The sequence below is a fragment of the Spinacia oleracea genome, chromosome 4 (assembly GCF_020520425.1).
Source record: "Spinacia oleracea cultivar Varoflay chromosome 4, BTI_SOV_V1, whole genome shotgun sequence".
Classification (NCBI taxonomy): Eukaryota; Viridiplantae; Streptophyta; class Magnoliopsida; order Caryophyllales; family Amaranthaceae; genus Spinacia; species Spinacia oleracea.
This window is the reverse complement of record NC_079490.1, coordinates 76881442-76901379: the sequence shown is the minus strand read 5'-3', so window position 1 is coordinate 76901379 and position 19938 is coordinate 76881442. Positions and strand designations below refer to the sequence as shown.

Sequence of the window (19938 nt, the reverse complement as noted above, 5' to 3'; positions counted from 1 at the left end):
GTTTCGAACAAATATTTAATATTTCCGTTTCCGGAATTATTTTCCGATTCCGATAATATTTCCGATTCTGACAATATTTCCGTTTCCTGCAATATTTCCGATTCCGGCAATATTTCCATTTCCATCAATATTTTCCGATACGTACCATGTTTCCGTTTCCGGCAACATCTACGACTTGGATAATATTTATATTTCCGATACGATCCATATTTCCGTTTCCGGCAATATCATCGTTTCCGGAGTATTCATTTCTTGCTTGTGACGATCTCAACTCCCACTGAAACCAAGATCCGTCGATTCCGAATATCCATAGATGGAGTATTTAATGCCATTAAATACTTGATCTGTTTACGTACTATTTGTGTGACCCTACGGGTTCAGTCAAGAGTAAGCTGTGGATTAATGTCATTAATTCCACTTGAACTGAAGCGGCCTCTAACTAGGCATTCAGCTCACTTGATCTCACTGAATTATTAACTTGTTAATTAATACTGAACCGCATTTATTAGACTTAATATTATATGCATACTTGGACCAAGGGCATTATTTCCTTCAGTCTCCCACTTGTCCTTAGGGACAAGTGTGCATTACCTAATTCCTCTGTCGCTTGATGCTTTCTCTTGAACATAAGGTAAGAGTTGTCATCCTTATTATGTCCAGAGGTGTTTCTCGGTTTCAGAGTTCAACTGATCAAATAAACAGATAATCATAACCTATGATTGATCCGAGCACGGCCATGCATTTTACAGTTTCTAGCTCTCCGAGTGGCCTTGTACAACTTTTAAGCATCTCATCCCGATTTATGGGAGGACAATCCCAATTTTGCGATCTTGAGATTAGACTTCGTTTGATAGGTGATTACCTGAGCGTTGCCTTTATAGCCTCCTTTTACGGTGCGACGGTTGGTCAACGTCAAAGTAACCAGTTCTCAAACAAGTAATCTCAAATCACTCAGGTATTGAGGATTTAGTGTCTAATAATTTTAATGAAATTTACTTATGACAGATTTTCATCTCTTACAGTAAAGTTTCATAGGTCTGTCCGATACTAGTCTTCCCAAAGTAAGTATCTATGCAAATGATTATGACATTGCCATGTCCACATAGTTCAAGAAACAGAACTACTAGTCATCTTGCATTCTAGTCGTCTAATGTTTTCTATGCGTCCAATTTTACAGAAAACTCCGACCAGGGACCATTTTCAACTTTTAACATTCAAGTTCACTTGATTGACATTTCTTAGTCACAGGACTGGTCCTGACAGTCTATCTTGAATATATCGTCAAATTGAAGGGACTCATCATTTAATAAACCACAAATTAAATGGAAAAATGAATTCTATTCATTTATTGTGAATGATTAACCAATAATGTTTTACAAAGAATTAAAATCTAAAACTTTAAAACATTAAACAAGGACATCAAAGCCATTCTCCAATATGCTTGATTCCCATAGCTGCAGTGTGTGAGTTGTGCTTCGCCTGCGGCAGAGGTTTAGTCAATGGATCTGAAATGTTGTCATCAGTTCCAATCTTGCTTATCTCGACTTCTTTTCTTTCAACGAACTCTCGTAGAAGGTGAAATCTACGAAGTACATGCTTGACTCTTTGGTGGTGTCTAGGCTCCTTTGCCTGTGCAATAGCTCCGTTATTATCACAATACAGGGCTATTGGTCCTTTAATGGAGGGGACTACACCAAGTTCACCTATGAACTTCCTTAGCTATATAGCTTCTTTTGCTGCTTCATGTGCAGCAATGTACTCCGCTTCAGTTGTAGAATCCGCAATGGTGCTTTGCTTAGCACTTTTCCACCTTACTGCACCTCCGTTGAGGCAGAAGACAAACCCAGACTGTGATCTGAAATCATCTTTGTCGGTTTGGAAACTTGCGTCCGTATAGCCTTTAACAATTAATTCATCATCTCCACCATAGACCAGGAAGTCATCTTTGTGCCTTTTCAGGTACTTCAGAATATTCTTGGCAGCAGTCCAATGTGCCTCTCCTGGGTCTGACTGGTATCTGCTCGTAGTGCTGAGTGCGTACGCAACATCCAGCCGTGTACAAATCATAGCATACATAATTGAACCAATCAATGATGCATATGGAATCCCATTCATTCGTCTACGCTCATCAAGTGTTTTTGGGCACTGAGTCTTGCTTAGAGTCATTCCATGAGACATGGGTAGGTAGCCTGGCTTGGAGTCTGCCATCTTGAACCTATCAAGTACTTTATTGATATAAGTGCTTTGACTAAGTCCAATCATCTTTTTAGATCTATCTCTGTAAATCTTGATGCCCAATATATACTGTGCTTCTCCTAGATCCTTCATCGAAAAACATTTCCCAAGCCAAATCTTGACAGAGTTTAACATAGGAATGTCATTTCCGATAAGTAATATGTCATCGACATATAATACTAGGAAAGCAATTTTTCTCCCACTGACCTTCTTGTATACACAAGACTTGTCTGCGTTCTTGATAAAACCAAAGTCACTGACTGCTTCATCAAAACGTATATTCCAGCTCCTGGATGCCTGCTTCAATCCGTAGATTGATTTCTTTAGCTTGCAAACCTTTTTAGCATTCTTTGGATCCTCAAAACCTTCAGGCTGTGTCATAAACACAGTTTCTGTTAAAAGGCCGTTTAAGAAAGCGGTTTTGACATCCATCTGCCATATTTCGAAATCGTAATATGCAGCGATTGCTACCATTATCCGAATAGACTTTAGCATTGCAACTGGTGAAAAGGTTTCATCGTAATCCACACCGTGGACTTGCCTGTAACCTTTTGCAACCAATCTAGCTTTGAAAACTTCAAGTTTCCCATCCTTGTCCTTTTTCAGTTTGAAAACCCATTTGCTTCCAATGGCTTGGTAGCCATCTGGCAAATCGACCAAATCCCATACTTGGTTTTCTGACATGGAGTCTAATTCAGATTGCATGGCTTCTTGCCATTGCTTGGACCTAGGGCTCGTTATAGCTTGTTTGTAAGTCGCAGGTTCATCACTTTCAAGTAATAGAACGTCATAGCTCTCGTTCGTCAAAATACCTAAGTATCTTTCCGGTTGAGATCTATATCTCTGCGATCTACGCGGGGTTACATCTCTAGATTGACCATGATTCTCACCAGATGCTTCCAAAAATCTCTGAGTTTCATCCTGGATGTCATCTTGAGCATTCTCTAGAGTTTGTTGTTCGACTCGAATTTCTTCGAGGTCTACTTTTCTCCCACTTGTCATTTTGGAAATGTGATTCTTCTCCAAAAAGACACCATCTCAAGCAACAAACACCTTGTTCTCAGATGTATTGTAGAAGTAATACCCCTTTGTTTCCTTTGGATAGCCCACAAGGATACATTTGTCAGATTTCGGATGAAGTTTGTCTAAAATTAATCGTTTGACGTATACTTCACATCCCCAATCTTAAGAAAAGAAACCTTTGGAGGCTTTCCAAACCATAACTCATATGGAGTCTTTTCGACAGCTTTAGACGGAGTTCTATTTATAGTGAGTGCAGCTGTATTTAGTGCATGTCCCCAAAATTCTAATGGAAGTTCGGCCTGACCCATCATTGACCTAACCATGTCTAGCAAGGTTCTGTTCCTCCGTTCCGACACACCGTTCCATTGTGGTGTTCCAGGAGGAGTCAATTCTGATAGAATTCCACATTCTTTCAGATGGTCATCAAATTCATAGCTCAGATATTCACCGCCTCTATCAGACCGCAGTGCTTTAATCTTCTTGCCTAATTGATTCTCTACTTCACTCTAAAATTCCTTGAATTTGTCAAAGGGTTCAGACTTATGCTTCATTAGGTAGACATAACCATATCTACTGAAGTCATCAGTGAAAGTGATAAAGTAGCTGAAACCACCCCTAGCATTTGTACTCATTGGTCCACATACATCTGTATGGATTAAACCCAATAGTTCAGTTGCTCTTTCTCCAACTTTAGAGAAAGGTTGCTTCGTCATTTTGCCAAGTAAACATGATTCGCACTTACCATAATCCTCTAAGTCAAATGGTTCTAGAATTCCTTCATTTTGAAGTCTTTCCATGCGTTTCAAGTTAATATGGCCTAATCGACAATGCCACAGATAGGTGAGATCTGAATCATCCTTTTTGGCCTTTTTGGTATTTATGTTATAAACTTGTTTGTCGTGATCTAATAAATAAAGTCCATTGACTAATCTAGCAGATCCATAAAACATCTCTTTAAAATAAAACGAACAACTATTTTCTTTTATTAAAAAGGAAAATCCCTTAGCATCTAAGCAAGAAACTGAAATGATGTTTTTAATAAGACTTGGAACATGGAAACAATCTTCCAGTTCCAAAACTAGCCCAGAGGGCAACGACAAATAATAAGTTCCTACAGCTAATGCAGCAATCCGTGCTCCATTTCCCACTCGTAGGTCGACTTCACCCTTGCTTAACTTTCTACTTCTTCTTAGTCCCTGTGAATTGGAACATAAGTGTGAGCCACAACCTGTATCTAATACCCAAGAAGTTAAATTAGCAAGTATACAGTCTATAACGAAAATACCTGAAGTCCAAAAACAATCCTAATAAGTAAAACGGAATGGATACTTAAGCATAGAATACTAATGTACACGTTTTATTATTACACTTACTGTACTTATCCAAATTTTATTTATCGTAAAAATGATATGCACTTACTGTACTATTGATTTCAACTTTCAAAAGAGGAAAAGAGAAACTTTATGAAGATAATTAGATATATCAATACCTTATGCAATTGTTGAAATTCAAACAAGCACGATGATAGATTAAGCTGGCAGTACGATCATCGCCCCTCTCTTCAACCATATGCGTATCTATCCATCTTCAGAATTAACTGCAAATTAAAGACATAATTGAAAAACAGCCAAAAAAATCAAAAAATTCAAAATAAAAATAAAAGTTGAACAAACGAAAATCAAAAACGAAAATTGAAAATGAAAATCAAAACGAAAATCAAAAACGAAAATCAAAACGAAAATCAAAAACGAAAATTGAACCCTAATCTGAAAACGAAAATCAAAAACGAAAATAAAAATTGAACAAACCATAATTACTTGTTGGTGCAAGGAGAGTAACGCCGAGCAACCACCGGAACCAGGACGCGACGGGGGGACGCTGAACCCCCGGCCGACCAAGAATATCGACGTTTCAGGGACTGAGTAGGCGCGCAAGAACAGAACGGGATGGGGGAGATGAAGCGAGAACATAGACACACCGGCGAAGACAGTGACGCAGGGCTGAGCAACGCCTGAGTTCGACAGCGACATAGGGCTGAGTTCGACGGCTGAGTTCGACGGCTGTGTTCGAAGGATGCTTGGATATTTGTTTAAGGGAAAAAGCTTGGAGAGAAGGAGTATGTACGTTGAGCGCTGTTTCAAAATTTTGTTTAAGGGAAAAAGCTATTGACGTACGTTATTGCAGCAAATTTTTTGGAAACGCGGACTTGTTGCAGGGGGAAATAGCATGTACGCTGCGATAACGTCGGGTTGTTGCTGCGGGCTTTGATTTTGTACGCTGCAACATACACTTTTGCTCCGAACAATTAAAATGTACGCTGCGATAACCCTTTAAAGGGTTTGACCCGCGTTGACCGACTGGTTGTTGAAGCGTATTTATACATGTACGCTGCAACAAGGGGGCTGCAACAGGGGTTTTTTCTACTAGTGAAGAAACAGAAATGATGTTTTTAGTAAGACTTGGAACATGGAAACACTCTTCCAGTTCCAAAACTAGCCCAGAGGGCAACGACAAATAATAAGTTCCTACAGCTAATGCAGCAATCCGTGCTCCATTTCCCCCTCGTAGGTCGACTTCACTCTAGCTTAACTTTCTACTTCTTCTTAGTCCCTGTGAATTGGAACATAAGTGTGAGGCACAACCTGTATCTAATACCCAAGAAGTTGAATTAGCAAGTCTATAACGAAAATACCTGAAGATGGAACGACTGTTCCGTTCTTCTGATCTTCCTTTAGCTTCAAGCAATCTCTCTTCCAATGCCCCTTTTTCTTGCAGTAGAAGCATTCGGATTCAGAAGTGGGTTGACTGACCTTCCTCTTTTCAGACTTGGCGCCAGTTTGCTTAGTTGGGCTGGCCTTGTTTCCACCTTTCTTAGCATTCCTCTTTTTTCCAGATTTCTTGAACTTGCCCCCATGCACCATAAGCACATCTTGCTTATCACTTTTGAGCGTCTTTTCAGCGGTCTTCAGCATACCGTGAAGCTCAGTGAGCGTTTTGTCCAGACTATTCATACTGTAGTTCAGCTTGAACTGATCATACTCGTTATGAAGAGAATGGAGGATGGTGTCTACAGCCATTTCCTGAGAGAACTGCTGATCCAGCCGACTCATTTTCTCAATGAGTCCAATCATTTTGAGAACATGTGGACTTACGGGCTCGCCTTTCTTAAGCTTGGTCTCAAGAATTTGCCTATGAGTCTCGAATCTTTCGACCCGAGCCAGATCTTAGAACATGTTCTTTAACTCACTGATGATCGTGAAAGCATATGAGTTGATGAACGTTTTCTGTAGATCTGCACTCATGGTTGCAAGCATTAAACATTTCACATCCTTGTTGGCATCAATCCAACGATTGAGGGTTGCCTGAGTGACCCCTTCGCCTGCGGCTTCGGGCATCGCCTCTTCCAGGACAATCTCCTTTTCTTCCTGCATATGAACTATTTGCAAGTTCCTTTGCCAGTCAAGGAAGTTTTTCCCGCTCAACTTCTCCTTTTCGAGAATTGATCGAATGTTGAATGAATTGTTGTTTGCCATAATTAAAACTACAATTGAAAAAAAATAAACAAATAAATAACCATTCACAGTTTCTCTCAATAAACTTAAATTCTAGCATACATGCATAATTCAATTTTCATTAAGCATTTTATTCAAGTTATGTGTTCCGGCAGGTGTGAATAAAATGATTCCAAGATCCTAAAATCCATTGAAGAATTAAGCACATTATGTATTTAGACTCAATTCTAAAATCTGTTAGGTAAGAAAAAACCTTTTGCTAATAGTCTAGAAACTACTCTTGGTGTCTAAGAACTTATTAGGTAAACCTATCGATTTTGCCACGACATAAAAGGACTCCTTACTTATATCGCTGAGTTTCACCAAAACTAACATGTACTCACAATTATTTGTGTACCTTACCCCTTTAGTATCGATAAGTAACACCTCGCTATGGCGGAAAACTATTACTAAGATAGATGTAAAGGATATCCAAGTAAGTGTTATTTTGGCATGGCACCTTTTAACTCAATTCTTAAGTTTGGAACTTAAGGCTCTTACTATGTTGGTTAGATTTTAAGTGAACTAAAATCCTTAATCATGCAACATAATCAAGCCTTGATCTCATGCATATTTAAGACATATTTAAGAGCAATAAATAACTTAAAGCATGCATAAGATAAATGTGATCTAGTATGGCCCGACTTCATCTTGAAGCTTCAACTTCAAAGTCCGTCTCGAAAATGGAAACTTCGTCTTGAATTTCACCGTGGGAGGCGCCAATTTCTCCAAATACGATAAGCTATAATTAAAACTAATTACAACTATTTGATGGTACGCAGACCATATTTAAATTGAAAAACAAATTTGGTGCATTAGACCAATTACATTCAAATTAATGGTACCCAGACCATATTTTCTATCCTATTTGGGCCATACTAGTCACTTCATAACCTGCAAAACAGTACATATACAATATATATCATTCATCCATTCATTATCATGAATGGCCCACATAATTGGTTAGTTAAAACACATTCTATGCATCATATAAACATTTGCAGCAATTAATCAAGGGCACCAATAATCTACCAATTATTCAGTCCTTATTAATTCTAATCAAGTTGTTTAACCTTAAAGGTTTTGTAGACCTAATCAAGAGTTTATGACTAAAAGGGGCTCCCACTTAAACCAATAAATTCATATTCTTTACTAATTTTAAACATAAAAATGTATTTCTAGTCTAACCGGAAACATACAAATTTAATTAAAATTTAAAGCTCATATAAATTTATAATTGAATCCACTTATTTAATTTATTTTCAGTCGAATTTAAATTAATTCAAGCTTTTTAATTTTATTAAAATAATTAGAAAAAATAAAATTTATAATAATTATAATATTCAAAATTAAAATCCAAGAAAACAATTTAAATTATTAATTTTAAAATTAATTAAAATTACATGAACTGAAAATCTCAAATTAAAATTTAAAATTTAAAACTCGACAATCGTAACATGACGAGCACTTGGGCTTGCGCCCAAGCCCCGTCGAGTACACGGCCTGTCGCTAGCCCATGTCACATCGTAGCAGCAGCCACGCGCAAACGCAGCAAGCCAAGCTACGCTTGCGCGCAGCCTGCCTACCCATAGCATCGCAGCAGCTACGATGGTGCTCGCTCGCTCGCTCGCGCAAGCAAGCGCTCGAGGCCACGCGTGTTGGTGCGCTGAGCAGCGATCTCTGGGCGACCAGCTCTCGCCCTCGCGCGCGCGCGTCTCCTCGTTCCATGCCATCGCTCTTCGCCCATCGCCCACATGCGCAGCACTCGACACAAGGCAGGGCTGCTGCCTTGTGCTCGCGCGCCACTCGCCTTGCTCGCTGCATTCGTACCGCATGGGCGACGAGCTCCCTTGCTCGTCGTCGCATGCCCGCACTATACAACACCCCTTAAGGGTAACACGTAGCGTCCATTGCTTTGTGCGTGCAAGTTTTATGAGCGAATTGCATAAAAATTTAAAATTTTTAATTCAAAATTAATGACAAATTAATAGAATATATTAATTTCATAATTTTAGGGCGAAAAATCGAAAATTTATTAATCAATTAATTTCCGATTAATAATGGATTCAAATCTAGGTCATAAAAATTTAAAATTTAACACAAATTAACAATTTTTATGGTGGTTTTTAATCATAGGTATCTAATTAAATTATTAATTAATTATGAAAATCAAATCAATTCTAAATTATTCGAATTTCAACAAATTAATCATAATTACAAATTAGATTGCATAATTAACAAGGCTAGGCATTCAAACTTGTTAAACATATACAGTAGGTCAATCAAAAATTCAAGATTTATCAACAAGAATCGCAAATATTTAAATTTAACATCTTAAATTTACAAACTTTTGCGTTCGAAAAACTAAAACCTCCGAAAAGTCATAGTTAGGCTTCGACTTTGGGAATTCTGGGTTGCGGCGAAAAATTTTAGAATGCCTTTTACATGCGGAATTGACAAAAAAATCACTCAATTTGGATGAGTAACGAAGAAACTGCCGAAAAACTGCGTACATATAATTAAATAAACGCAATTTGCAATTAATTAACAATTACGAAAATTAATCACCCCTTTTAATTCCTTGAAAATTTGTAATATTTAACCATGTTTATGCAATTTAGATTATGAAAATAATAAGAGGCTCGTGATACCACTGATGGGTTATGATTCATATGACAAAACATAAATCATGCGGAAAAACCATAAAGCCAGGAAATTAAGCATATTATTTACACATAATCATTTAGCATAGTTTAGATGCATACACTTTGTTGCGTGCCCTCCCTAGCTGCGCCCGAACCGAACAAGAACAAGTCTTTAGGACTCCAACTGTCGTCCCTCCGTAGATAGTCCACAGCACGTCCGGATCCGCCTTAAGCTTGACCAACTAGAATCGCCCTTAAGGTTGCTTAGGAATTTCGGCTAATATGGTGCAAGTGTATGGCTGATTTTTCTTCAAAATCTTACCTTTAGAATACCTCAATTGTGTCTATAAATTATGACCCTAGGCACCTATTTATAGAGGTATGGAAAAGGAACTGGAATCCTATTAGGATACGAATTAATTAAACTAGAATCCTAATAGAACTCTTATTTAATTAATTTATCCTTTTAGGATTAGGAATTTAATCATATATCGAAACCTGATAGCTTTAGGATTCGTATAGCACACAAACACACACACGCACGCACAACAGCCCAGGAGGGGCGCCATGCGCGTGCGCGCAGCCCGCGAGCTCGCAGCCTATTGCCACGAGGCCCACACGCTGCCGCAGCCTTGGCGCGCGCTGGGCCTGCCTTGCGGTGGGCCTGGCGCAGCCTTGGCTGGTGCGTTGTGGCGCGCTGGCTTGCTGGGCGATGGCCCGACTTCGTGCTGGGCCTTCGTCTGGCAGGCCTCGTCCGATGTTAATTCGTACGATACGCTTCTGATTAATTTCCCGATTCCGGAATTCATTTCCGATACGAACAATATTTAATATTTCCGATTCCGGAATTAATTTCCGTTTCGAACAAATATTTAATATTTCCGTTTCCGGAATTATTTTCCGATTCCGATAATATTTCCGATTCAGACAATATTTTCGTTTCCGGCAATATTTCCGATTCCGGCAATATTTCCATTTCCATCAATATTTTTCGATACGTACCATGTTTCCGTTTCCGGCAACATCTACGACTTGGATAATATTTATATTTCCGATACGATCCATATTTCCGTTTCCGGCAATATCATTGTTTCCGGAGTATTCATTTCTTGCTTGTGATGATCTCAGCTCCCACTGAAACCAAGATCCGTCGATTCCGAATATCCATAGATGGAGTATTTAATGCCATTAAATACTTGATCCGTTTACGTACTATTTGTGTGACTCTACGGGTTCAGTCAAGAGTAAGCTGTGGATTAATGTCATTAATTCCACTTGAACTGAAGCGGCCCCTAGTTAGGCATTCAGCTCACATGATCTCACTGAATTATTAACTTGTTAATTAATACTGAACCGCATTTATTAGACTTAATATTATATGCATACTTGGACCAAGGGCATTATTTCCTTCATTAATAGCACAACGGATAGAAAAACTACCCGGGTCTTTGAGTTTGGGTGGCATTTGGTTGAGAATGATAGCACTATAATTCTCGGTGAGGTTCACCGTCTCCTTTACGTCGCAATCCCGCTTCCCACTCAAGATTTCCTTGGGAAGAATTTGTTTCAATGTTGCTTCCGTAACGGGGAGGGTGATGTGCAAATTTCGAAGAAGATCAAGGAATTTTGAGAATTGCACATCCAACTTGTGCCTTATGAATCTTTGAAGATGGGGAAGTTTAGGAGTGGGGAGAGGTAGGAGAGTTGCCTCCTTTGGTATAGGAGTTTCACCTACATCATTGACGGGAGGCTCCTCTTCTACCACATCATTGTCACTAGACTCAATGACTCCCTCTTGATCCTTCCCATTAGGCTTAGAAACCTTACTAGCTCGAGGAACATCATCTAAGATCTTCCTACTCCTTGTCACTATGGCATTCATTTGCCTTGGAGCATGACTTTGGGGTGGGAGACTAGCATGCGCATGATGTTCCCTAAAGGTATTTGCAAGTTTACCTAGTTGGGTCTCAATCATCTTCAAGTGAGTGTTGGATTATTTGAATCCATCCTCAAACTCGACATTCTTCTTGGCTTGCGCCCCCACAAACGACTCCATGAGAGCCTCAAGATTAGACTTAAGAGGCGGGAGTGGTGGAGGTGCAACGCCATAACCACTAAGGTTTGCTTGATATTGGTTGCCAAAGGTCTTCGGTCCATTGAATCCGGGAGGTGGCAATTGAGATGCACCATAAGGACCTCCCGAGTTCAAAGGATAACCCCCACTTGAGGCACCCCCAAATTGCCCATAAGAGTAGTTATAACCCCCTCCACCTTGATGGTTGGGATTATAACTCCCTTGGTATTGCCAAAACCTTGAGATTAACCGTAGGGCGCTTGGCTTTGATAGCCTTGTGCTCTATAGCCACCTCGATTTTGGCTATCATACCCACTTCCTTCGCCATAGCCTTGGTGGGGACCATACATGGAGGGCCCTCTAGGTTGCCTAGCAAAATTAGGATTGTTAGGGTTATCATTCCTAGACCTCTCATTTATGGCATTAGCATACTCTACATCAAACTCGCCTTCATACGAAGGGCCATAATCCAAAAATGACAAGTTGTGAACTAAGGGGCATGCATCGGGGGAATGCCTATAGTCTTGGCAATTTTCGCAAAAGAATGTGCCTGGAGGCATTGAGGCATAAGATCTAACCTTGCCCTTCCCCTTAGAGATAAGAGTGGCCGAGGGAGGAGGGATCGTAGACGGTGATGGCGGTTGGCTTGGTGTGTTTTCGAGCTTCTCTATCATCCGTGCTTGCTCTATGGCGTACACCGAACCCTTACCATCTTCACTCCTACCTTTCCCATCATAATTCCTTGTGCCTACATGCCAAGATTGGTAGTTTTGAACTACATCCTCAATGATTTCCTCTATTTGATCCTCAGCTTTATTCATAATGGGGCCTCCCGCGCCCGCATCAAGACTTGTCTTCGAACTTGGACTCAACCCCAAGTAAAATGTTTGGAGCAACAACCATTTAGGGATCCCATGGTGAGGGCATTCCCTTTGGTACTCCTTGAAACGATCCCAAGCTTCGAAGAGTGACTCATCTCGCTTTTGCTCAAAGGATTGAATCTTGTGGTGACACTTTGCCGTCTTCCCATGCGAATAAAACTTGTTTAAGAATGCACTTGTCACTTCGATCCAAGTGCGAAGTGAGTTGGGTTTGACCTCCTTGTCACGCCAATCACTTGCTCGCCCAAGTAGAGAGAACCGAAAAATTGTCAACCTCACATAATCCGATGTGACACCATTGTGCTTGATTGTGTCACAATAGTGCTCGAATTGTTTTAGATGTTCGTGAGGTGATTCATTACTCTTCCCACAAAAGGGGTGGCTTTGCACCAAATTGATCAAGGAGGGCTTGATCTCAAAGTTGTTGGCACCCGTTGTTGGGGCTTGAATACCACATGTATCTTTGAATGCCCCCGGTATTCCCAAGTTCTTAACCGGGAGCGCCATGTTCTCAAACACTTGCTCACTCTCTTGTTGTTCCTCACCAACACTCAACGATGCGAATCTGTTATGGCTTGATGAGCTAGACCGTACACGCCTTAGTCTCCTAAGTGTCCTCTCCAATTCGAGGTCAAGAGGATGGAGGGTCCTTTGACAAGCACGTCCCCTAACAAGCATACAAACTCAAGAAAAACCGTGAGCAATGCCAAGGAAAAAGAAAGCTGAGCGAAATTGCAATGTTTTTGTATTTTCTAATGATGAACTAGTCTCAACTCAAACTCAAAAACAACAACCATTCCCCGGCAACGGCGCCATTTTGATAGGCATATTTTCCATCGTTGATAGAAAACAACCTATGCAAAACATATTTATAAAACCACTCAACTACCGACTAGCGGTAAGCAAAGGGATCGTCCCAAAGAAACGGTGGTTATTGAGTTTGAAAGTCAATCTAGTTCGAACAAGGATTTGGTTTTGAATTGTCACTTTTAAGAATCTAAAACTAAGAATTATGCTAAATTGAATCCTAAATTGAATCAAGAAAGGGAAACGTTAGGGAGTCGGGGATAGGCTAGGGAAACCAGGGGAAATGAATTCAACTATCTAGCAATGGTGATCATGCAACGAAATGTTGATTAGGCAAATGGCATCTAAAGACGAACCCGCCACCTCTCGGATAGGGAACGCTAAGCGTCTAATCCACGGAAGAGCTTTCGTCTAATCCTAGATTAAACTAACTAGCATATAATAGGCACCGCCATTTGATCACACAAGATAGGCCCACATTCTCTAGCCAAACCTATCCTATGGTTCCTATCATCAAATCATATTTAATCACATGAATCAACCAACAATAAATCAACAATTTCCCCTAATTAATCCCCTAGATTCTCCCCTTTCCCTAACCTAATTCTACTCACTAGTCATTCTAGAAATCAAGCAATCCATTAATTCTAAGCTAGCAAGCATGAAATTGAAGGAGTAGGAGAAGAGAATTAAGAGTTCAATTGCACAATCTAATCACAAATTGAAAATCAAAGTAACTTCAATCAATGAAATCAAGAATTCAAGAAATTAAGGAATTGAAGAACAATCAACAACAAAGCAAGAGCAAGAATTAAGAAACTAAGAATTAAATTGCAAGAAAAAGAGAAGAGTTGAAGGAATTACAGATTTGAAGCTTGAAATCAATGAGTTTCTCTCTCTAGAACACTAGCTTGAAGAGCAAAATATCTAAAACCTCCTAAAATCTATTTCTGAAATTAATTGTTAATGAAAACAAAGAAAATTCTATTTATACTAAACCCCGAAAATAAGAGATTTAAACTCGAAAACTGAATCCCGCGCAGCCGTGCGAACGGGCATACCCAGCTGCGATCGCACCAGTGTGATCGTGCTGTGATTCCATGCGAACGAGCTCAGCAACGATTCTCCTCCTTCGTTCCGTGCAATCGTGCTCAGCAACCGTGCGATCGCACGGTTCTGACTTGGCCAATTCTTCATAAATCCTCATGTGCTCGCACAGGAATTCAGGGCGAGCCCACCAAAATTCCGTGCGAGCGGGCTCCTCTGCGGTGCGATCGCACAAAATCACTCATAATTCCTGCATCGATTTACCAGATTCGTGCGAACAAGCTCTTCTTCTGGTGCGGTCGCAAAAATTCCCATATAGTTCCTACATCGATTATCCGAATTTGTGCGAACACATACTCCTGGGGAGCACGAGCAAACGAACCTGCTTGACTTTGGAGGCAACTTTGATGACCCGTGCGAACGCACATAAATTCCGTGCGATCGCACGGGCTCTGTTCGAGCAATTCTCAGCCATTTTCCATCATTTTCAACATTTCTACCTGAAAAGTACAAAGATGGAATAAGGGGATGACAATCCAACAAAACTATGCAAAACTATCAAAAAGAATAATGAAATTCTATAAAATCCTAGGCCTAGAGCGACATAAATGCCGCTCATCAGGGTGTTTCAACCCGAAGTAGAATTTGGAATTTGAACTTGTATTATTTCAGGGGATTTTCAACCCATTGGATTTTGTATTATTTCTGGGGATTTTCAACCCGTTGGACATTTGAACTTGTACTATTTCAAGGGATTTTCAACCCATTGGAAGTATTTGGAATTTTGTATTTGGGAGTAATGGAAGACAAGGATTTTTCTTTGTAGCTTGAAGATGCATTCGAAATTTGGATTTGACTCGGAGTTTGAACTTTGAAATGGAAAGACGCACTTTCGTATAGGGTATGAGGCTTTGAGTTTTGAAAATCCCAGCATTACGCCGCCATGGATTTGAGACATTGGATTTGGAATTTTGAAAGTTCGGCATCATGCCGCCATGGACTTGGAATTTTGAAGTGTTTGGTCATGGAATTTTGAATTTGAAATTGAATGAGGAAAATTCGGCACTACGCCATCATGGATTTGGAATTGGAAAGTTTCGAATATGGGACTTGAGATTTGGAAGATTGAATTTAGAACTTCGAACTTGAGGTTTGAAATATGGAATGGAAAATCCGGCATTATGCCGGCATGGATTTGGAACTTGAAATTTTGAGTATAGGACTTGAAGTTTGAAAGATTGAACTTAGGAATTTGGTCTTGAGGTTCCAAAGATTGAATTAAAAAGTTGTCATTACTCTGGCATGAGTTTGGACATTTGAATTTGAGACTTTGAGATTGGAATTGGCAACTTGAATTTGAGGTTCGAAAGATAGACTCGAAGACTTGGGTGCTTGAACTAGAAAATCCGACATGACGCCGTTGGATTTGAATTTTGAATTTGGAATTTGGAATTTGGAATTTGGACTAGAAAATCCGGCATTATGACGCCGTGGATTGAACTTGAATTTGAAACTCGAAATTTGGACTAGAAAATCCGGCATTATGACGCCGTTGGATTGAATCTTGAATTTAGAACTCGAAATTTGGACTAGAAAATTGGGCATTATGACGCCGTTGGATTTGAATTTGAATTGGAATTTGTGCGTGAGGCGTGTAAGGGTTTTGAATCAAATGGAGTAGCACTCCTAAAAGACCTTAAATCGGTGATTTTAGATGCATGAGGCTTGAATGATGCTCCTAGGGGTTTGGTTTCCTAGTTGGAGGCTAATGGTTTTGGCAAAGCTAGAACTCGAGGTTAGCCATTCACGCGTGAAAAGACGCCCACACAATGCACAAGTAGCACGTTGTCACACTAACATGGATATGAATGTGATATGCAAAGTTCTCAACCTAAGGTCGGTCTAAGTTTTGTATGATGAAAGTGGTCGGCTTTGGGTGTCAAAAGGTACTCAACTAAGAGGCGGATCCGGCGACAACTTGCACATCCACCTAAGGGACGTGTGTGTCGGCAAGTGACCTCCATACTTGACATCGGGAATGTCAAGCAAATGCCAAGTTTCGGTAGGCGCGGAAATGGTCACACACTTTGGTCGGGAACCGTATGGAGAGTCACCATTTCGTTGCCCCCGGGGCTAGCCCGAATGTAGAACACATCCGTTTAGGCAAGGTAAAAATTCGTTTTGCACAAATATGATTTTCGAAATATGCATGAAATGCCTAGAAATTGAAAATTGAAATCGCACTTGAATAATGTATTTGAAAAGCTCGTTTTTCGACATTCGTTCTCAAGGTTTGGGAGCGTCCTTCAAAATTCAAAAACAGACTGACTCCCACTTGAAAACTTGAGCAAACGTGGGTAACAAGCCAGTGTGAGCCACTGTGCTAGATGCAGGCAGTGGCGTTTGGCAGGGGCCTGCGCCTGGCGCCAGTGCTGGCATCCAGAACTTAAGCAGATCAGTGGCTTGCTGCTCAAAGTCTGCTTGTATTTTCGAAATTGAAATCAGGAACTCCCCAGTGAAGTCGCCAGAATTGTAGGGGGTATTTTCGTTGCTTTTTCCCTTCCTACGGGGGCGGTTTTAGAACCTTTGTATCTTTGTATTTTGAAGGAGTCGCCACCAAACATTATTTAGGGTCTCGTTTGAAAAGACCAAAAAGTGACTCTAGCCTAAGAATTATTGCTTTAAAATTCACAATTTCGCGTTTGAGAGGATTCAAAGCGGGAACCTCCCTCGTCTTCGACGCCATGGCAAGACCTCGCAATCGCAATCCACAGAATCAGAAGGGGAAACAATCTGTGCAAGTTTCCTCAAAGCGACCTAACACTCGTGCAAGTACAAAGGAGAAACTAAGCTCAGCAATAGTGAACAACAATGGCGATTCTGACCAAAGTGAGAAAAGTGACGATGAACACCCAGAAATTGTTTACTCACAGGAGAACCCGATTCTCACTCCAAGAACTGCACTGAGAGATCTGCAAAACCAATCTCATGTTCGTGATGACTTTAATTCCTGGATTAATGGTCTCAATTCAGGTACTGATGTTCGTACCCATTTTCAATCGAAAAATGGCGGGAATGATAATATTATGAACCCGAATGTTAATGTGTTCAATTTGCACCAAACTAATGACAATTCCACCATTCCTTTCATGATTAATGATGATAATCTGAATAATAAAACCCCCCTGTCTGTATTGATGATGATGATATTGCAGAGGAAGTTAGTTTTTGGCAATCTGTTGTTGTTTGTTATGTTCTAGGTGCGAACCCACCTCAACATGTGATGGAGGGTTTCTTTCATAGAATTTGGGGGAAATTGGGTGTTGATAAGGTTTAACTAGTTGAGAAAGGGATTTTTCTGGTCCGTTTCACCACCATGGAGAATTGTGCTAAAGTGCTTCAGGGTACTGCTCAATTCTTTGATTCTAAACCTTTGATCATCAAGCAATGGTCACCTGGTATGGCTTTGACCAAAGAAACAGTGAAAACTATCCCAATCTGGATTAAACTACCTGGTTTGGAGGTAAAATATTGGGGAGAGAAGAGCCTAAACAAGATTGATGGCCTGGTAGGATTAGTGATCAAAGTTGACCAAGCCACTCTTAAAAGGGACAAGTTGATGTTTGCTAGAGTCCTAGTTGAGGTTGAGATTGCTCAAACCTTTCCTACTAACATCCTATTCATGAATGAGAAGGGTGTTCTGCTAGAACAACAGGTAGACTATGATTGGCTTCCCATAACTTGTACCAAGTGTAAGGGCATGGGTCACTCATCTGATAAATGTGTAGCTAATGTAAAGAAGCAAGTGGTAAAAAAGGTTTGGGTTCCAAAGCAACAGACTGCTCCACCAACTGTTGCTACAGCTGCTTCAACACCTGTTCTTGAGGCACGGGATGAGGGATTTATTCAAGCCACGGGATTCAGTAGGCAAATATGCCATGAGCTAAGGCCAGTTCAAACCAGAAACAGTTTCACAGTACTTCATGGATTGGATAACTTAGATGAGGTGGTTTCAACTGGCATTGTGATGAGAGAAAGTGGGGGTGCATTAGGTCAGGGGGTGAGATCCCCTGTGCCTAATGGATAACATTCTCTGTTGAAATGTGAGGGGACTGAACAGGAAGGATAAACAACTAAGGGTGAGGAAGTTCATTCTTTCTCATCAAGCAAAATTGTTCTGTCTCCTTGAAACTAGGGTTAAGACTCCCAAATTAGGGGATCTATACCTTAATGTATGTACAGGGTGGTGCTTTACTACCAACCTCAGCCAGCATAAAAATGGAAGAATAGTGGTTGGATGGGACCCTATTTCCTTTGATGTTGATGTTAAGTTCATGAGCTCTCAAATGGTGCATTGCTTTGTTACTTCTAAACCTGCTGGTCACACCTTTTGGTGCAGTTTCATTTATGGACATTCTGATAAGAAAGATAGGGAGGCTCTCTGGCAGGACCTCTCCCACTTAGCTACCTCAATTTCTATGGCTTGGGTGATCATGGGAGATTTCAATGCCATCATGGCTATTGAAGATAGGGTGGGCTCTCCTGTTAAATGGGGGGAAATACGACCAATGAGATCATGCATGTCTTCTTGCAACCTTGCTGAAGTTAATACCATGGGGAGACATTTCACTTGGACAAATAAGCAGGATGGTGCAGCTAGAGTTTTCACTAGGATTGATAGGGTCCTAGCCAACTCACAATGGGAAGATATTTTCACTACTTCTGAAGCTACTTATTTGCCAGAAGAGGAGTTTGATCATTGTCCAATGCTCATGAGCTGTTATAGAGTGGCACACCAGAAAAAACATTTCAGATTCTATAATATGTGGGTTACTTCTGAGCATTTCATTCCCACAATACAGGCAAACTGGAGCAAGCCAGTCCATGGTTGTCACATGTTTAGGGTTGTTCAGAGACTAAAGTGGATTAAGACTGACTTGAAACTGCTCAACAAAAATGGTTTCAGCTCAGTTGAGGCTGCTGATATCAAAACACACAATGATCTTGTTCTTGCACAGAATGCTCTGCATGCTGCCCCTATGGACAGTGTTCTAGCCTTAGTGGAGAAAGCTGCAAATGAGGCCTGCAGAACTGCTCATCACAACTATCTATCTTTCCTTCAGCAAACAGCCAAGCTGCAATGACTCCAGTTGGAGGATGATAACACTAGCCTGTTTCACATAAGTATTAAACACAAAAGAAGGCAAAATAAGATCAACTCTATCCATGATCAAGAGGGTAATTAGATCCAGACTAGTGATGGGGTACATCAAGCCTTCACTCAGTTCTACAGTTCCCTTTTTGGTGATTCTATGACCAACAAAACACCTATTAAAGCAATAGTGATAGACCAAGGTCCAAGACTCACTGCAGAGCATCTAGCCATCCTCTCTTCTAGTATCCAGGAGAGGGATATTAGGACAGTTCTTAATGCAATCCCAAACAATAAAGCACCTGGGTTGGATGGTTTTAACAGTAAGTTTTTCAAAGCTTCCTGGCCCATCATAAAAGATGACTTGTGTTTAGCCATTTCAGATTTCTTCACTACAGGAAAAATACTCAAAGAAGTAAATGTCACTTCTATCTCTCTTGTTCCTAAAGTTACAGTCCCAAACTCTGTTGGTGACTACAGACCAATTGCTTGCTGCTCAGTAATCTATAAATGCATCTCAAAG

The 19938-nt window shown here is 40.4% G+C and overlaps 1 protein-coding gene and 1 non-coding gene across 2 annotated transcripts; both read left to right on the top strand.

Annotated features, from left to right (window-relative positions):
- The first annotated feature begins 12437 nt into the window (after positions 1 to 12437).
- LOC130460246 (small nucleolar RNA R71) lies at positions 12438 to 12543 on the top strand. Its single transcript, XR_008920179.1, has one exon. It is a non-coding gene; the product is annotated as a small nucleolar RNA R71 (small nucleolar RNA).
- Positions 12544 to 17639: 5096 nt separating this feature from the next.
- On the top strand, positions 17640 to 19407 carry LOC130471638 (uncharacterized). Its single transcript, XM_056841885.1, has 2 exons — positions 17640 to 18315; positions 18506 to 19407. The coding sequence occupies exons 1-2, from the start codon at positions 17640 to 17642 to the stop codon at positions 19405 to 19407; spliced, it is 1578 nt and encodes a 525-aa protein (XP_056697863.1).
- Positions 19408 to 19938: the final 531 nt, after the last annotated feature.